General features: G+C 44.4%; 1 protein-coding gene across 1 annotated transcript; it reads left to right on the top strand.

The window, feature by feature from the left end:
• The first annotated feature begins 7,991 nt into the window (after nucleotides 1-7,991).
• Nucleotides 7,992-12,683, top strand: LOC138367785 (mucin-22-like). The gene has a single exon (XM_069329749.1). The coding sequence runs from the start codon at nucleotides 7,992-7,994 to the stop codon at nucleotides 12,681-12,683; it is 4,692 nt and encodes a 1,563-aa protein (XP_069185850.1).
• The last annotated feature ends 5,268 nt before the right edge of the window (nucleotides 12,684-17,951 follow it).

The raw sequence follows: 17,951 nt of genomic DNA, 5'->3' as shown, positions 1-17,951 counted from the left end.
GCTTCGGATTCGTAGTCCTGAGGTTTCGAGTTCGATCCCCGGTGGAGGAGGAAACAAATGCGCAGTTTCTTTCACCCTGATGCCCCTATTACCTAGCAGTAAAATAAGTACCTGGTAGTTAGACAGCTGCTACGGGCTGCTTTCCGGGAGGGGGGGGGGGTGTATCAAAAAGTAGGCCTGGTCAAGGACCGGGCCGCGGGGACGCTAAGCCCCGAAATCATCTCAAGATAAGATGGTTCCCGAAGCTCCTCTCTGCATTAATTAAGCACCCTGCCAAACACCTCATCTGGCCCTGGGGACTTGTTTGATTTGAATTGTTCTGTTTGCTTCATAACTTTACCTAGTAACCACTAAACTACTCAACATGTCCTCTTCAACACCAATATAGACTAGTTTGGCTGAAGGCATAATGTTAACTTGTTTAGTAAATGGGGGACAAAATATTTTAAATGCTACTGTCATTATCAGTTATCTGACCTGTCTCAGTTTTTAACGTCCCCTGTCTTTTCCCTCATCTTTGACATAACTGAAAACCTCTTTAGGATTTGTCTTTGCGTGGCTTGTAAACTTTGTTTTCTTTTTGGTTTCCATATTAGTTAACATTTCTAACTAGTTTGACAAATTGTTGGTCTTTATTGACTTCCAATTCTTAATCCTTAAGAACATAAGAATAAAGGTAACTGCAGAAGGCCTATTGGCTCATACGAGGCAGCTCCTATCTATAACCACCCAATCCCACTCCATCTGTACAAAGTTTTCTCTTTACATATTAGTATCTTTATAACCATGGCTGTCCATGTGAGGTCATTACTAGTATAGCCCATAAATGTTTATAAGGTATACTATGTTCTTTGACTTTGCTAGGAATATTGCTAAATAAGTTATATTTTGATTCTACATCGTAATCCCGCATTACGTCACCCATCGCGAACCAAGAATCTGTTCCAAGACCGACTCCCCTCCCCCCCCCACCACCATGTTTAAGTCTGTCCAATATATCCTTCCAAGAAATTTCGTACGTCGCATTAAAATCAGTTTTTTCCGATTTCTGTAAAGTCTGAAGATTTCCTATTGCACATTTATTCGATTCTATGATCACTGTTCCGTAACTCACTATTTCCTTGTGATCACTGTTCCGTAACTCACTATTTCCTTGTGATCACTGTTCCGTAACTCGCTATTTCCTTGTGATCACTGTTCCGTAACTCACTATTTCCTTGTGAAGACTGTTCCGTAACTCACTATTTCCTTGTGAACACTGTTCCGTAACTCACTATTTCCTTGTGAACACTGTTCCGTAACTCACTATTTCCTTGTGAACACTGTTCCGTAACTCACTATTTCCTTGTGAACACTGTTCCGTAACTCACTATTTCCTTGTGAACACTGTTCCGTAACTCACTATTTCCTTGTGAACACTGTTCCGTAACTCACTATTTCCATGTGAACACTGTTCCGTAACTCACTATTTCCTTGTGATCACTGTTCCGTAACTCACTATTTCCTTGTGATCACTGTTCCGTAACTCACTATTTCCTTGTGATCACTGTTCCGTAACTCACTATTTCCTTGTGATCACTGTTCCGTAACTCACTATTTCCTTGTGATCACTGTTCCGTAACTCACTTCCTACTTCGGAGTCATTTCTCTTCCTGTTAGTCTGAAATACTTTATCGTGCTGGCTCCTTAATATGCTCCAGGAAATACTTTATCGTGGTGGCTCCTTAATATGCTCCAGGAAATACTGTATCGTGGTGGCTCCTTAATATGCTCCAGGAAATACTGTATCGTGGTGGCTCCTTAATATGCTCCAGGAAATACTTTATCGTGGTGGCTCCTTAATATGCTCCAGGAAATACTTTATCGTGGTGGCTCCTTAATATGCTCCAGGAAATACTGTATCGTGGTGGCTCCTTAATATGCTCCAGGAAATACTTTATCGTGGTGGCTCCTTAATATGCTCCAGGAAATACTGTATCGTGGTGGCTCCTTAATATGCTCCAGGAAATACTGTATCGTGGTGGCTCCTTAATATGCTCCAGGAAATACGTTATCGTGGTGGCTCCTTAATATGCTCCAGGAAATACTTTATCGTGGTGGCTCCTTAATATGCTCCAGGAAATACGTTATCGTGGTGGCTCCTTAATATGCTCCAGGAAATACTTTATCGTGGTGGCTCCTTAATATGCTCCAGGAAATACGTTATCGTGGTGGCTCCTTAATATGCTCCAGGAAAAAATCATCACCTAATTCTAACAAAAATCTGCTTCGGAATTACCTGTTTTGTTAATCCAGCTAATTCCTCTAAAATTAAAGTCACCCATAACACAAACACTTTGACCTAGCTGCTCTAAATATTTGAATACATAACGTTCACATTGTTCAGTATGGACTTAGGAGCATCTTCTCAGTGTTCAGTAAGGAGATGGGAGCATCTTCTCAGTGTTCAGTAAGGAGATGGGAGCATCTTCTCAGTGTTCAGTAAGAAGATGGGAGCATCTTCTCAGTGTTCATTAAGGAGATGGGAGCATCTTCTCTGTGTTCAGTAAGGAGATGGGAGCATCTTCTCTGTGTTCAGTAAGGAGATGGGAGCATCTTCTCTGTGTTCAGGAAGGAGATGGGAGCATCTTCTCAGTGTTCAGTAAGGAGATGGGAGCATCTTCTCTGTGTTCAGGAAGGAGATGGGAGCATCTTCTCAGTGTTCAGTAAGGAGATGGGAGCATCTTCTCAGTGTTCAGTAAGGAGATGGGAGCATCTTCTCAGTGTTCAGTAAGGAGATGAGGGCGTCCTCCCTCCTTTTATTTTACCCGGTAATTTGTTCAAAAAATCATGTTGAACAAGTGACGACGGACTTCCGTCTGTGGTACACAGGGCGTGTTTCACAGGGCCCATCGACTTGAGAATGGTCCAGGACGGACCGAAACGTCGTCGTCCCTTCACCTTCTAGTGTATGGTCTGGTCAACTTACTTTAGCCACGTTATTGTGACTCATCGCCTGCACTCAGAAATACTATAATTTCTAGCATTTAAATTGTTTATTTTGTATTTAAGACTCGGTTTACAATTTGTGCAATACATCTTACGATATTGCTATGTTGAGGCCTTTCTCCATCTCTTTTCCTTATCAACGTGTATTTCTATTGCCTTACGTTTCCACATCTACTAGCTATGAACAGTTTAAACCCAAACAAACCTCTCCTCCAACCACAGATTCCATCGAATTGACAAAGACAACCCCATCCCAAATTCATATCATTCCTTCCATAGAAGTGTTCACTGTTATCAATGAATGATATTGCCTTTAATTTGCAATTGTTATAGTCTGCAGTTGAGCTCTACACCGCCATAAATTTCCCATTCCTCTTCTTGGAAGAGTGCCAAATACAATCAGAATCCCTCCCCCTTGCTTCTAATTCACTAATTTGATGAAAGTCTTAAACATGTGTATTAGTACTACACTCCTAATTCTCCCTACTTCATTTCCTCCGACTCTGATACAAATAACAGACTTCTACCCATTTGGAATTATAATATTACGCATTGTTTACAATATCCCATATTCCTGCCTCTCCGGATAGCAAAACCTTACCCTGATTTCCCCAACTCTGGCAGAAAAATTCATGTTTAAATACTTCACTTGAGAATCTCCTACAACTAGTATTCGCTTATTTCTTTTACCGGCGCTCCTTTCGTTTCGTGGAAGTCTTTACTAAGGCTGTAGGAGGCTTTTCCCAGAGTCTTTCTAAGCCTCTTAACCTTCGTAACATTCCAAGACGAACAGTTCCTAAACTACCTAAAGGTAAATACTGATTTGGAAATAGAGGTCTTGATTTGTGCCACAGATTAATGGATAACATGATAGATATAGGATCTCTTGATTGTTTCAAGCGTAGATTAGACATGACACTTATTTGTTCATTAGACATGAGTTTGAGACTGACATAAATAGGAACATTAGATATCAATTATGGGTTAATATGCTTTCTTCAGAGTTTCCTGAATTCTTATGTGTATTAAGGGGTCAATAGGTAAGTTTTTCAAAATGGTTCATTTTTTCAAAATGATTTCAATCAAACTTTTTTGACGAGTTCTATATGAGAAGGGTTTCATCTGGTCCAAGTCTCGGCATGTAGCATAAATAGGAAGGGAGAAAAAAAAATTCAATTAGGGGTCAAAAATTGTCCAAAATGGTCATAAACGATTATTAAACACAAGTGTCAACTGAAATCATGTCTATGACTCTCAGTTATCATAATAGCATATATTAAAAACAAATTATAATTAGTTTTATTACAAAAAAATTAAGTTGAAATTTTTTTTCAACGAATTTTACACATTTTCAATAAGCTTCTACAACCACAAGTTTAAAATTAAATCATTTTTATGACACTCTTCTGTCACATTAGCAATAAAGCATTATTAATAAAAATAAAATTAATAAAAATTATTAATAAAAATAAAAATATTAAAATAAAATAAAAATATTAATAAAAATAAGCATTATTAATAAAAATTAGCATTTTTGTATGACAGGAGTGTATGACAGGGTTTTCCAAAATATGTTTAGGTTTTACTAATACCTAATTTTACCAATAATTTTTACTTCAGGTTTTTACTAATATTTAGATGGTCAAAGTTCCCCCCAAAAATTATGCAAATGTCATGTTTATTACTATTTATAACATCAATAAATGAACCTAGGAAAAAACGCTTCTTATAGATTGTAGAGACATAAACATTATATATAAGGTGCAAGTTTCATGTAAATTGAATAAAAAAAAATGAAAGAGTACAAGTTACGTTTGTTACTTGAAAAAAAATGATTAAAATATGAAGTCTAAGGTTATCTTGAGATGATTTCGGGGCGTTTAGTGTCCCCGCGGCCCGGTCCTCGACCAGGCCTCCACCCCCAATAAGCAGCCCGTGACAGCTGACTAACACCCAGGTACCTATTTTACTGCTAGGTAACAGGGGCATAGGGTGAAAGAAACTCTGCCCATTGTTTCTCGCCGGTGCCTGGGATCGAACCCAGGACCACAGAATCACAAGTCCCACGTGCTGTCCGCTCGGCCGACCGACTCCCTAAAGGTGCTGCCATCTGTGGCCGAGGTTTTTCTGATATCGACCAATTTCCTCTAAAATTGGCACCCTTACAGATAGGCTTACGTGCAGTCAGGTGTAAAAGTTTCATGTAAATCGTCCGATAAACAAATAAGAACAAACAATAAAAAAAATGTAATTTATTTTTTATTTTTTGGGGGGATAAAACTAATTATTGATTTTTTTATTATATGCACTTGTGATACCTGAGTCATAGACATGATTTCAGTTGACACTTGTGTTTGATGTTAATTTTTGAACACTTAGGAAAATTGTTGACATAATTAAATATTTTTTTTCTCCTTTCCTATTTATGCTGCGATGCTGAGACTTGGACCAGATGAAGCCCTTTTCATATACAACTAGTCAAAAAAAGTTTGATTGAAATCGAACTAGTTTTCATTTATTGCATATTTGAAAATTATGTCCCTTCTCTAGCAAGTCTCTAGCAAATATTTAATTAAGTCAATAATTTCTTTGTTTTGAATGTATATTTATATATGTATACTTTGAAACTAAAGCATTTTTCAACTCTTAATGTATTTCCGTATTAGTAGCTTATAACTAGCAACAAGTAAGTTTCAGCTAGCCTCATTTTATTCCTTCTTTTCAGCAATAAAGATTAGCACTGCTAAGTCTGAAGATATCCAAATATGGCCGTTCCAATCAAGTATGCAAACACGGTCATGTCGACGAGGTTCGCAGATATGGTCAGAAATAAGAGGTCCAACTGTATGAACGAACCTATACCTTCAGATATGCTTGAGGCAATGAAGAACGCATACAACATCACCAACACCATACCTTCAGTCCAAGAGATTATGTCTGCTTGTAATACAACGAACACCACATCTTCAGATATGGTCAGGCCGACGAAGTGTGAAGGTGCGCTCGGCGCAACGAAGCCTTCACATGCAGATATAGTGAGCACGACTAAGACAAAGTCTACGTCATCAACGGCAAGCCAGACGACTAACTCTCCGAAGTCTACACATTCGATGGCCAGCACGGTAAAGGCTAAGTCTTCGATGGCCAGCACGGTAAAGGCTAAGTCTTCGATGGCCAGCACGGTAAAGGCTAAGTCTTCGATGGCCAGCACGGTAAAGGCTAAGTCTTCGATGGCCAGCACGGTAAAGGCTAAGTCTTCGATGGCCAGCACGGTAAAGACTAAGTCTTCGATGGCCAGCACGGTAAAGGCTAAGTCTTCGATGGCCAGCACGGTAAAGGCTAACTCTTCGATGGCCAGCTCGGTACAGGCTAAGTCTTCGATGGCCAGCTCGGTACAGGCTAAGTCTTCGATGGCCAGCTCAGTACAGGCTAAGTCTTCGATGGCCAGCACGGTAAAGTCTAAGCCTTCGATGGCCAGCACGGTAAAATCTAAGCCTTCAATGGCCAGCTCAACAAGGGCTACGCCTTCAATGGCCAACTCAACAAGGGCTACGCCTTCAATGGCCAGCTCAACAAGGGCTACGCCTTCAATGGCCAGCTCAACAAGGGCTACGCCTTCAATGGCCAACTCAACAAAGGCTACGCCTTCAATGGCCAGCTCAACGAGGGCTACGCCTTCAATGGCCAGCTCAACGAGGGCTACGCCTTCAATGGCCAGCTCAACGAGGGCTACGCCTTCAATGGCCAGCTCAACGAGGGCTACGCCTTCAATGGCCAGCTCAACGAGGGCTACGCCTTCAATGGCCAGCTCAACGAGGGCTACGCCTTCAATGGCCAGCTCAACGAGGGCTACGCCTTCAATGGCCCGCTCAACAAGATCTAAGCCTTCAATGGCCAACTCAACAAGGGCTATGCCTTCAATGGCCAACTCAACAAGTTCTAAGCCTTCAATGGCCAGCTCAACAAGGGCTACGCCTTCAATGGCCAACTCAACAAGGGCTACGCCTTCAATGGCCAGCTCAACGAGGGCTACGCCTTCAATGGCCAGCTCAACGAGGGCTACGCCTTCAATGGCCAGCTCAACGAAGGCTACGCCTTCAATGGCCAGCTCAACGAGGGCTACGCCTTCAATGGCCAGCTCAACGAGGGCTACGCCTTCAATGGCCAACTCAACAAGGGCTACGCCTTCAATGGCCCGCTCAACAAGGGCTACGCCTTCAATGGCCAGCTCAACAAGGGCTACGCCTTCAATGGCCAACTCAACAAGGGCTACGCCTTCAATGGCCAGCTCAACAAGATCTAAGCCTTCAATGGCCAACTCAACAAGGGCTACGCCTTCAATGGCCCGCTCAACAAGATCTAAGCCTTCAATGGCCAACTCAACAAGGGCTACGCCTTCAATGGCCAACTCAACAAGGGCTACGCCTTCAATGGCCAACTCAACAAGATCTAAGCCTTCAATGGCCAGCTCAACAAAGTCAAAGCCTTCGATGGCCAGCTCAGCAAAGTCTAAGCCCTCGACGGCTAGCTTGGCAAAGTCTAAGCCTTCGATGGATAGTTCGGCAAAGTTTACGCCTTCAATGGACAGCTTACCTTCGGTAAGACCTAAGTCTTCAATGGCCACCTCGGCAAAGTCGACGCCAACGACAACCGACTCAACCAAACCTTCCACTATTTTGTCCAGTTCTACGAGATCTACACCTTTGGTGACCAACTCGGAAGCTTCTTCGGCAACGATGGCCAGCACATCGAAGTCTGCAGCTTTGTCTGACCGAACAACCTCTTCGGGTAACGTCGAGACACTGCCTGTAGATGAGAAGGTCATTACAACGTTTCAGGCACTTAATTCAAGAACAACAAGTAGTTCTCAAGCACCAAATTCGCAGGATCTAGAGGCGAAATCGCCAAGCAGACTTGGAGCACTGAGGAGAACTACCGCATCAACAGAATTAAATGCTCTCTCACCAACGTTCCTAGTTTTTGTTGAGGAGAGTATTCAAGACATGGAAATTTGCTATCCCAAATCTCCCATTTTTGCCAGCAAAAAAGTACACTGGAACTCTCAACAGTACACAGAGTACTCTCCTGCCGATGACTTCGCCGCAGCGACGTCTCCAGTCAGCTCTGCCATATTAACTGACTGGGACAGCAGGTCACCCACATTGTCGGCCGAGGTCGACATCAGGATCACATCTGCAGCCGATGGTATCACAGCTATAGCTGAAGTCGAGGAGGACATCGCATCTATAGCTGAAGTCGAGGAGGACATCACATCTGTAGCTGAAAGTGACGAAATGACAACTAGAGCTGAAGTTGAGGAGGACATCGCATCTGTAGCTGAAGGTAACGAAATGACAACTATAGCTGAAGTCGAGGAGGACATCGCATCTGTAGCTGAAGTCGAGGAGGACATCGCATCTGTAGCTGAAGTCGAGGAGGACATCGCATCTGTAGCTGAAGTCGAGGAGGACATCGCATCTGTAGCTGATGGTGACGAAATCACAGCCACTTCACTTGTCAACGTCAGCACGGCTACATCTGATTGGGACGTCAGCACTGCCATATTCCCTGACTGGGACAACAGCACATCCTTATCTGAAGCTGAGGACATCACACCCACATTTGTATCCGAGGACGACGTCACACCCTCACTTGCAGTCGAGGACCACGTCACACCCTCACTTGCAGTCGAGGACCACGTCACACCCTCACTTGCAGTCGAGGACCACGTCACACCCTCACTTGCAGTCGAGGACCACGTCACACCCTCACTTGCAGTCGAGGACCACGTCACACCCTCACTTGCAGTCGAGGACCACGTCACACCCTCACTTGCAGTCGAGGACCACGTCACACACTCACCTGCAGTCGAGGACCACGTCACACACTCACCTGCAGTCGAGGACCACGTCACACCCTCACTTGCAGTCGAGGACCACGTCACACCCTCACCTGCAGTCGAGGACCACGTCACACCCTCACCTGCAGTCGAGGATCACGTCACACCCTCACCTGCAGTCGAGGACCACGTCACACCCTCACTTGCAGTCGAGGACCACGTCACACCCTCACCTGCAGTCGAGGACCACGTCACACCCTCACTTGCATCTGTAGCTGAAGTCGAGGAGGACATCGCATCTGTAGCTGAAGTCGAGGAGGACATCGCATCTGTAGCTGAAGTCGAGGAGGACATCGCATCTGTAGCTGAAGTCGAGGAGGACATCGCATCTGTAGCTGAAGTCGAGGAGGACATCGCATCTGTAGCTGAAGTCGAGGAGGACATCGCATCTGTAGCTGAAGTCGAGGAGGACATCGCATCTGTAGCTGAAGTCGAGGAGGACATCGCATCTGTAGCTGAAGTCGAGGAGGACATCGCATCTGTAGCTGAAGTCGAGGAGGACATCGCATCTGTAGCTGAAGTCGAGGAGGACATCGCATCTGTAGCTGAAGTCGAGGAGGACATCGCATCTGTAGCTGAAGTCGAGGAGGACATCGCATCTGTAGCTGAAGTCGAGGAGGACATCGCATCTGTAGCTGAAGTCGAGGAGGACATCGCATCTGTAGCTGAAGTCGAGGAGGACATCGCATCTGTAGCTGAAGTCGAGGAGGACATCGCATCTGTTGCTGAAGTCGAGGAGGACATCGCATCTGTTGCTGAAGTCGAGGAGGACATCGCATCTGTTGCTGAAGTCGAGGAGGACATCGCATCTGTTGCTGAAGTCGAGGAGGACATCGCATCTGTTGCTGAAGTCGAGGAGGACATCGCATCTGTTGCTGAAGTCGAGGAGGACATCGCATCTGTTGCTGAAGTCGAGGAGGACATCGCATCTGTTGCTGAAGTCGAGGAGGACATCGCATCTGTTGCTGAAGTCGAGGAGGACATCGCATCTGTTGCTGAAGTCGAGGAGGACATCGCATCTGTTGCTGAAGTCGAGGAGGACATCGCATCTGTTGCTGAAGTCGAGGAGGACATCGCATCTGTTGCTGAAGTCGAGGAGGACATCGCATCTGTTGCTGAAGTCGAGGAGGACATCGCATCTGTTGCTGAAGTCGAGGAGGACATCGCATCTGTTGCTGAAGTCGAGGAGGACATCGCAGCCACTTCACTTGTCAACGTCAGCACGGCTACATCTGATTGGGACGTCAGCACTGCCATATTCCCTGACTGGGACAACAGCACATCCTTATCTGCAGCTGAGGACATCACACCCACATTTGTATCCGAGGACGACGTCACACCCTCACTTGCAGTCGAGGACCACGTCACACCCTCACTTGCAGTCGAGGACCACGTCACACCCTCACTTGCAGTCGAGGACCACGTCACACCCTCACTTGCAGTCGAGGACCACGTCACACCCTCACTTGCAGTCGAGGACCACGTCACACCCTCACCTGCAGTCGAGGACCACGTCACACCCTCACTTGCAGTCGAGGACGACGCCGCCGCAAGTGTAGCTGAAGTCGAGGACGACGCCGCCGCAGGTGTAGCTGAAGTCGAGGACGACGCCGCCGCAGGTGTAGCTGAAGTCGAGGACGACGCCGCCGCAGGTGTAACTGAAGTCGAGGACGACGCCGCCGCAGGTTTAGCTGAAGTCGAGGACGACGCCGCCGCAGGTGTAGCTGAAGTCGAGGACGACGCCGCCGCAAGTGTAGCTGAAGTCGAGGACGACACCACCGGAGCCGTAGCTGAAGTCGAGGACGACGCCGCCGGAACCGTAGCTGAAGTCGAGGACGACGCCACCGCAACCGTAGCTGAAGTCGAGGACGACACCACCGCAACCGTAGCTGAAGTCGAGGACGACACCACCGCAACCGTAGCTGAAGTCGAGGACGACACCACCGCAATCGTAGCTGAAGTCGAGGACGACACCACCGCAACCGTAGCTGAAGTCGAGGACGACACCACCGCAACCGTAGCTGAAGTCGAGGACGACACCACCGCAACCGTAGCTGAAGTCGAGGACGACACCACCGCAACCGTAGCTGAAGTCGAGGACGACACCACCGCAACCGTAGCTGAAGTCGAGGACGACACCACCGCAACCGTAGCTGAAGTCGAGGACGACACCACCGCAACCGTAGCTGAAGTCGAGGACGACACCACCGCAACCGTAGCTGAAGTCGAGGACGACACCACCGCAACCGTAGCTGAAGTCGAGGACGACACCACCGCAACCGTAGCTGAAGTCGAGGACGACACCACCGCAACCGTAGCTGAAGTCGAGGACGACACCACCGCAACCGTAGCTGAAGTCGAGGACGACACCACCGCAACCGTAGCTGAAGTCGAGGAGGACATCACATTTGTAGCTGAAGGTGACGAAATCACAGCCACTTCACTTGTCAACGTCAGCACGGCTACATCTGATTGGGACGTCAGCACTGCCATATTCCCTGACTGGGATATCTGCACATCCTTATCTGCAGCTGAGGACGACGATTCGGCCACATCTCCAACCTTACACATGGCCACATCCCCAGCCACATCCCCAGACGAGGGATACGACACAGCCACATCTTCAGCCTTGGACGTTTTCCCATCCACATCCGCAGCCGAAGAGTACATCGCGGCCACACTTGCAGCTGGGTATTTCGTCACGGCCACACCTGCATCCGGGTACGTCATCACATCAGTATATCCAGGATGGGGCACTGATGTGACCCCATCTGCTGCCTGGAACGCAATCCCAGGCGCTTCGGCCACACTACCAGTTGGTGACGTCGGACTACCAGCCACGTCCAGCTGGGCTGATGACGCAGCCATGTCCAGCTGGGCTGATGACGCAGCCACGTCCAACTGGGCTGATGACGCAGCCATGTCCAGCTGGGCTGATGACGCAGCCATGTCCAGCTGGGCTGATGACGCAGCCACGTCCAACTGGGCTGACGTCGCCGCCACGTCCAACTGGGCTGACGTCGCCGCCACGTCCAAATGGGCTGACGTCGCAGCCACATCCAAATGGGCTGACGTCACAGCCACATCCAAATGTGCTGACGTCGCAGCCACGTCCAAATGTGCTGACGTCGCAGCCACGTCCAAATGTGCTGATGTCGCAGCCACACCCAAACATGCTGACGTCGCCGCCACATCCAAACGTACTGACGTCGCAGCCACATCCAAACATACTGACGTCGCAGCCACATCCAAACGTACTGACGTCGCAGCCACATCCAAACGTACTGACGTCGCCGCCACACCCAACTGGTCTGACGTTACGGAATGGGACGATGAAACAGCCACATCTTTTCTTCAATCTTCAGTCGAGACAGCAACAGCTGCATGTTCTGACCATCCAACTAAGAAGGCCAGAAATGCAAAGTCTGCAGCTAAGAAAGTCAGGACTGCAAAGTCTGCAGCTAAGACAGCAGCAAAGCCTCCTGCTAAAAACGCCAAAGCTCCCAAGTGTCCCGATGTGATCGCTGAAATTATAAAGTCTGAAGCCACCATTGCTGAAAGTGGAAAGGGGAAATCTAGAATTACCAAAACTGCCAAGTGTCCCGATGTGATTGCGGAAATTGTCAAGTCTGAAAGAAAGATTGCTGCAGCGGCAAAGCCTGTGACGGCTGGAGCGGACAACGCTAAGTCGTGCCCCGTTGGCGGGCGAGGCAGCAGGACTAGTAAACAAAAGGGTCAGCACCACCAGCACGGGGCGGCCAAAAACAGCTCTCGCAAGGCTCACAAGCCCAAGTAATCCAAGTCATTCTCAGATGATGACCGGGACGACTCTACAAGGTACCTTCCCGATGGTATCTTTAACTCTGCATGCAAGAACATTTTCAGATATGATTTGGAGATTTGTAATTAGGGGTCTTTGTATTACCCCCCTTGTATATAAATTAAACTATTATGTAAACTACTGTATGTATGCAAATATGTAAATTAAATTACTTAAACACTTTGTGAATACTAGTCAGAAAGATAGAAGCCCTAATTATCTATTTATAACGAATGTAAATATATTATTCACAGTATTTACGTGTTTCACTATCAAATAATATCTATATATATATATAAATATTCTCTCTATATTCTCTATATACTATTCTCTATATAAACTATATTCGAGTATAAAACTCTCACCCCTCCCATCTCCACCTCTCTCCCCCATTTCTCCTGCTCTCTCTTAAAACATCACACCACCCCATCCCTCTCTTCTATCCTTATCTACGTTATTTTAGAAGAGACGAGAAAAATCCTAGAGGCAGGCGAGGCGAGAAAAAATATTCTTGTACATTTGAAAAGTACAGAATTATTCCAGTGTAGTAAAGGAGACTCGTAATGCACGGTAATATTCTGGGCTAGGAATTGAAATTGAAATAAGTTTATTGATATAAAAAACACACAAAGGGATGAGCTCAAGCTATTCTCACCCCGTTCAGTACATCGTGTTAATACATACATATACACACATCACAAACAATAAACATGTTACATTCTGAGAGATAAACATCTACATTTCCTAGGAATTGAATGTTAATATTTCACAATAATCCAGGCTGGGGAGTGAAACTTAAATGCACATGAATATTTCATCCTTGTAAGGGGGGGTTAACAGTATTAATTAATGTTATTGCCTAATGAGTCACTATCATAGATAGCACAGACATACTGTATTCAAATCTTCAGAGTATTTTTTATCCTAGAGGAACTAGATGTAACAAAATCAATGGGACCAGCCCTAATCTCACCATGACTGCAGAAGCAATTTGCCGCCCATTATCTAACATTTATAATAAAAACTCTTGAGACAGGAGATCTCGCACTCTGAAAAAAAATGCAAATATTGATCTCAATATTTAAAAAAAAAAAAAGTAGAGGAAGGAGGTGTCTCCACAAACCGGTATCACTGAGAAGTTCTGGAGAAAGTGATCAGGTCGACAATAGTGGAGTATCTGGAGAGGACAGATTATCTGGCAAAAAAAACTGGCTCGACACCCTATGCGTGTTAGTGTAATGTAAGAATAATGTTATCTTTAGATGATTTCGGGGCAACTAACTCCCAGGTACCCATTTACTGCTAGGAAACAGGGGCATCAGGGTGAAAGAAACTCCGCCCATTTGTTTCCGCCTCCACCGGGGATTGAACCCGGAACCTCAGGACTACGAATCCGAAGCGCTGTCGACTCAGCTGTCAGGCCCCATCTGACGGGCCTGACAGGTTATTCATGTTATGTACTCTCACAAATGTTCTCTCATCTATTGCTAGCTATAACCCCCTCTCGGAACTCCTCCCGTCCCATCAAGTGCAACTTGTCAATGTTCATATTTGCCAGAAACGGTTTATTAACTGAAGATAATAAAGATTTCTTTAAACATTCCTCGAAAATAAAATTTAACGGATATTACTAGTCAGATTGTGTTTCAGTGTTAGATCTGTCAAAAAAGGTTTCCTTCATTCCAGAGTGTGTAAAATATTGCTCAATGCAAATTATCATATTTTTGGGGAATGATATTGATGTGATATTCAGTCTTGAAAAGACACTTCATTTACTTTAACTTTACAAAGCCTCTGTAGCCTCGTTCGCCAAGTAGTCTAAAGTCTGAACCGGGATGAAAAATATTACGCCTTATGCCACTAAGGTGTACCATAATATATTAGGGTAGGCCTCAACTAACTGAGGTGTACCATAATGAGGGGGGTACGCCTTGACCCATGGGCGTACTCACGAGAGTACGCCTTGACCAGCAGAGCCATGATATACGTACCATGATATACGAGGGTAAACATTGACAATGGAAGGTACACCATGATATATGTATGCTACGCAATGCTTGCAATATCTTGCTTTTTGCTTTCATATTGCTTTGTCTAACCTTGATACCATCTTTGACGAGTGCCTTTACTAACGTAATATATACATGGTTTTCCAGTCGGGATCAAAAGAACTTAGACTTTACGAGGTCCCCCTAGGCCAAATGGCCTTGCCCAGGTTACAACCTACAACTCCCGAGTACCTATTTACTATTATGTGAACAGGTGCATTAGGTGAAAGAAAAACTGCGCCACGAGATTAATGACAGTGGACGGGCAGTTCAGTCAGGTTAGGATCGAGCAATTTTGTACATCTGTTTAGTGACGTTGGGAACACTTGAAAGGACGGGCTGCATACTTAACATCTGCTAAACAGTTGACCGAATTGTTAAATTTCGCGAGCCACAGGCTCATCCTCAACTTAAATTGCCGGCTTCGGCGAAATGGCGGCTTTAGTCTTATTATTAATTTGTTTTGAAACTACTATATTGTGCCAAAACACGGAGAAATTACATTACTGCCATTATTGAATGTGTACGGAGTTGCTAATGGCTGCTTCTGTACAGGTTTTGTGAAAACAGTATTTTCCCTATTCGAAATTCTCCAACCCGTGTCTAGCAGTTATATACGAGGCTTTTGGTTTGACATATCCCGCTTAAAAGCACACGCTGTGATAATATTCTCAGCACTATTAAGTGCCAACATATAAACTCACTCCTTATATAATAAATGGTTCAGTAAAATGCCGAGAATCACATCAAACTGAACATTGCTTTTAAATGCAATCTACCAATCACTGATATGACTTTATCTGTGCTTTACCATTCAAGTATTATACACCCCCGTCACCAAGAAAGGTAATGAGAATCTTGCTCTTCTCAAAGCTGTCACACTTGAAGTAATTTATAGAATATGTCCTACCTTAGTTGGGCAATGGCTGATGGTACTGTTGGGCAGGATGGTCTCTTGTTTACCTCCACACGGTGTCTCGCTTCTGATCTACTTGCTTTACTGTGATGTTTGCTGTCCAGGAAGGCGCCTTCTTTACCCTCCTCACAGGGCGGAAGGCCAACATTATCCGAATGCGTGCCACGTGACGGTGGTTAGTTTGATTTCTCAGCGGTAGTGTAGTTTCCAGTGAGAGAGAGACACTGCACGTCTCCCAGCCGTCGCCATGTTGCCGAGACCGTCAATCCACCACTATTCCTCACTGAGTCTATCTTATATTTCCTACCATATCTTTCGCTCCAATATATATTACGTGACAACTTCTTTTTCTCATTTCTTCTCCTTTCCTTAAGAGTAAATTTTTAGTGGCTTACCCTGTAACTATACTTTGCCGTATATTTTGTTAATTCTATTTCAGAAATCTGTTTAGAGAGAAACAAAATAGTAGCGAGCAGTACTCAATGTGGGAAAACAAGTGATCTCAAGAGTAGGAACATTGCAACCCTTTCTCGCACTTGCTTATAGTCAATATTGGCTTATTTAATAAGTGCCTATGTGACATACTAATTGATTGTGAATATTTTAGTTTACCTTGAAAAGCTTCATAGAAAACACCGACCTCACCTAACCTTCTTAGTATGTTAAGATAAGCATCTTATTGCTTCTTAATTACAATTATTACTTAACCTATACCGTTGATACTTAACCTATACCGTTGATAGGTTAAGTAATAATTGTAAATAAGAAGCAATAAGATGCTATACTTAACCTATACCGTTGATACTTAACCTATACCGTTGATAGGTTAAGTAATAATTGTAAATAAGAAGCAATAAGATGCTTATCTTAACATACTAAGAAGGTTAGGTGAGGTCGGTGTTTTCTATGAAGCTTTTCAAGGTAAACTAAAATATTCACAATCAATTAGTATGTCACATATGCACTTATTAAATAAGCCAATATTGACTAAAGCAAGTGCGAGAACGGGTTGCACATTGTGGTGGAACTCCTGGACTTGAAGGTTCTTGTAATATATTTGATTGTTGCCGCCAGAGACGACTTGTTTATGGTGCACCCCATACTCATCCTGTGAGCGATAGCTCACAGGACGATTACAGAGATTACAAAAAAAAGTTGTTATCAGATCTCAACGGAGATTATTACATTAACAATTTCATCTATCCTTCACACCTTAAAATTACAATGTCAGCTATTGTATTCTCAATCGACTTGAGAATGGTCCAGGACGGACCGAAACATCGTCGTCCCTTCAACTTCTAGTGTGTGGTCTGTGGTCTGGTCAACATACTTCAGCCACGTTATTGTGACTCATCGCCTGCAATGTCAGCTAGTTACAGAGAATTACATTACACGAGTTTACAAGGGTTACATTTCAAGAGCTATATAGTTACAATAAGTCATTATACATTAATGGTAGGTCTTATCGCTAATACATATTTGTTTAAGCAATGGAGATATTACAGTCATAGGGGAGCTGCTGTTTGTTATTATTAATCTTCACAATACACTACTTGTTTCTTAATCTCATATGTCGTTTATCTACTTGAAACGAAATATGAATAGTGCCAGGATTTCAGGTATTTTATCCTTAGTAATGCGATGGTTTGCCATTTCATACAACATGAGTTTAGATTTATCTCTAAATGGCTCAATTTGACTACAATCCAAGATATAGTGTTCGAGTGTGTCCCTGTCTTTGTCCACACACTTTACTTCATCTAGATCCCTATACAAGCCGAACTGCCAGAGATACTTGTAGCCAAGTCTTATACGAGCTGTGACAACATTTGTTAGTCTACTGACTTTGTTACTTGCCACATACACATGTTTTCCTTGACACATTTCATTGTGATAAATAATGGACCTACTGGTTCCAGTTTGCACTGTTCTGTTTTCTTCAAATTCATCAGAGTTCTCGTCTAATGACACTTTTAAGGGACCTATCTGATAACTCAAGTAAATAAAGACTGTCTTTATTTACTGCAGTCTTGGCAAGGGCGACAACTTTACGACATTCCTGCAGGCCAATGTGAGAAGGAATCCACATTTTGATATTTACCCCCTTTTAAGTATGCTTATATATCTATGTCTGGCTTGGGAGACAAGCACGTTATTACTTGATTGCAAACTGTTTATTACTAGTAGTGAGGAAAGGGAGTCAGAAATAATTAAGCTGTCTAGTTCAGTGTTGTTAATAATTTCTAGTGCTACAAATTCAGCTTGCATTATGGACGCTCA

This window comes from Procambarus clarkii, chromosome 23 (assembly GCF_040958095.1).
Source record: "Procambarus clarkii isolate CNS0578487 chromosome 23, FALCON_Pclarkii_2.0, whole genome shotgun sequence".
NCBI classification, from domain to species: domain Eukaryota; kingdom Metazoa; phylum Arthropoda; class Malacostraca; order Decapoda; family Cambaridae; genus Procambarus; species Procambarus clarkii.
Note: the sequence above shows the minus strand (reverse complement) of the source record. Positions and strands in the feature narration are given on the sequence as shown.

Bases quoted from the DNA above. Each gene is read 5' to 3' on its own strand.
- LOC138367785 (XM_069329749.1), top strand. From the start codon at position 7,992: ATGGAAATTTGCTATCCCAAATCTCCCATTTTTGCCAGCAAAAAAGTA.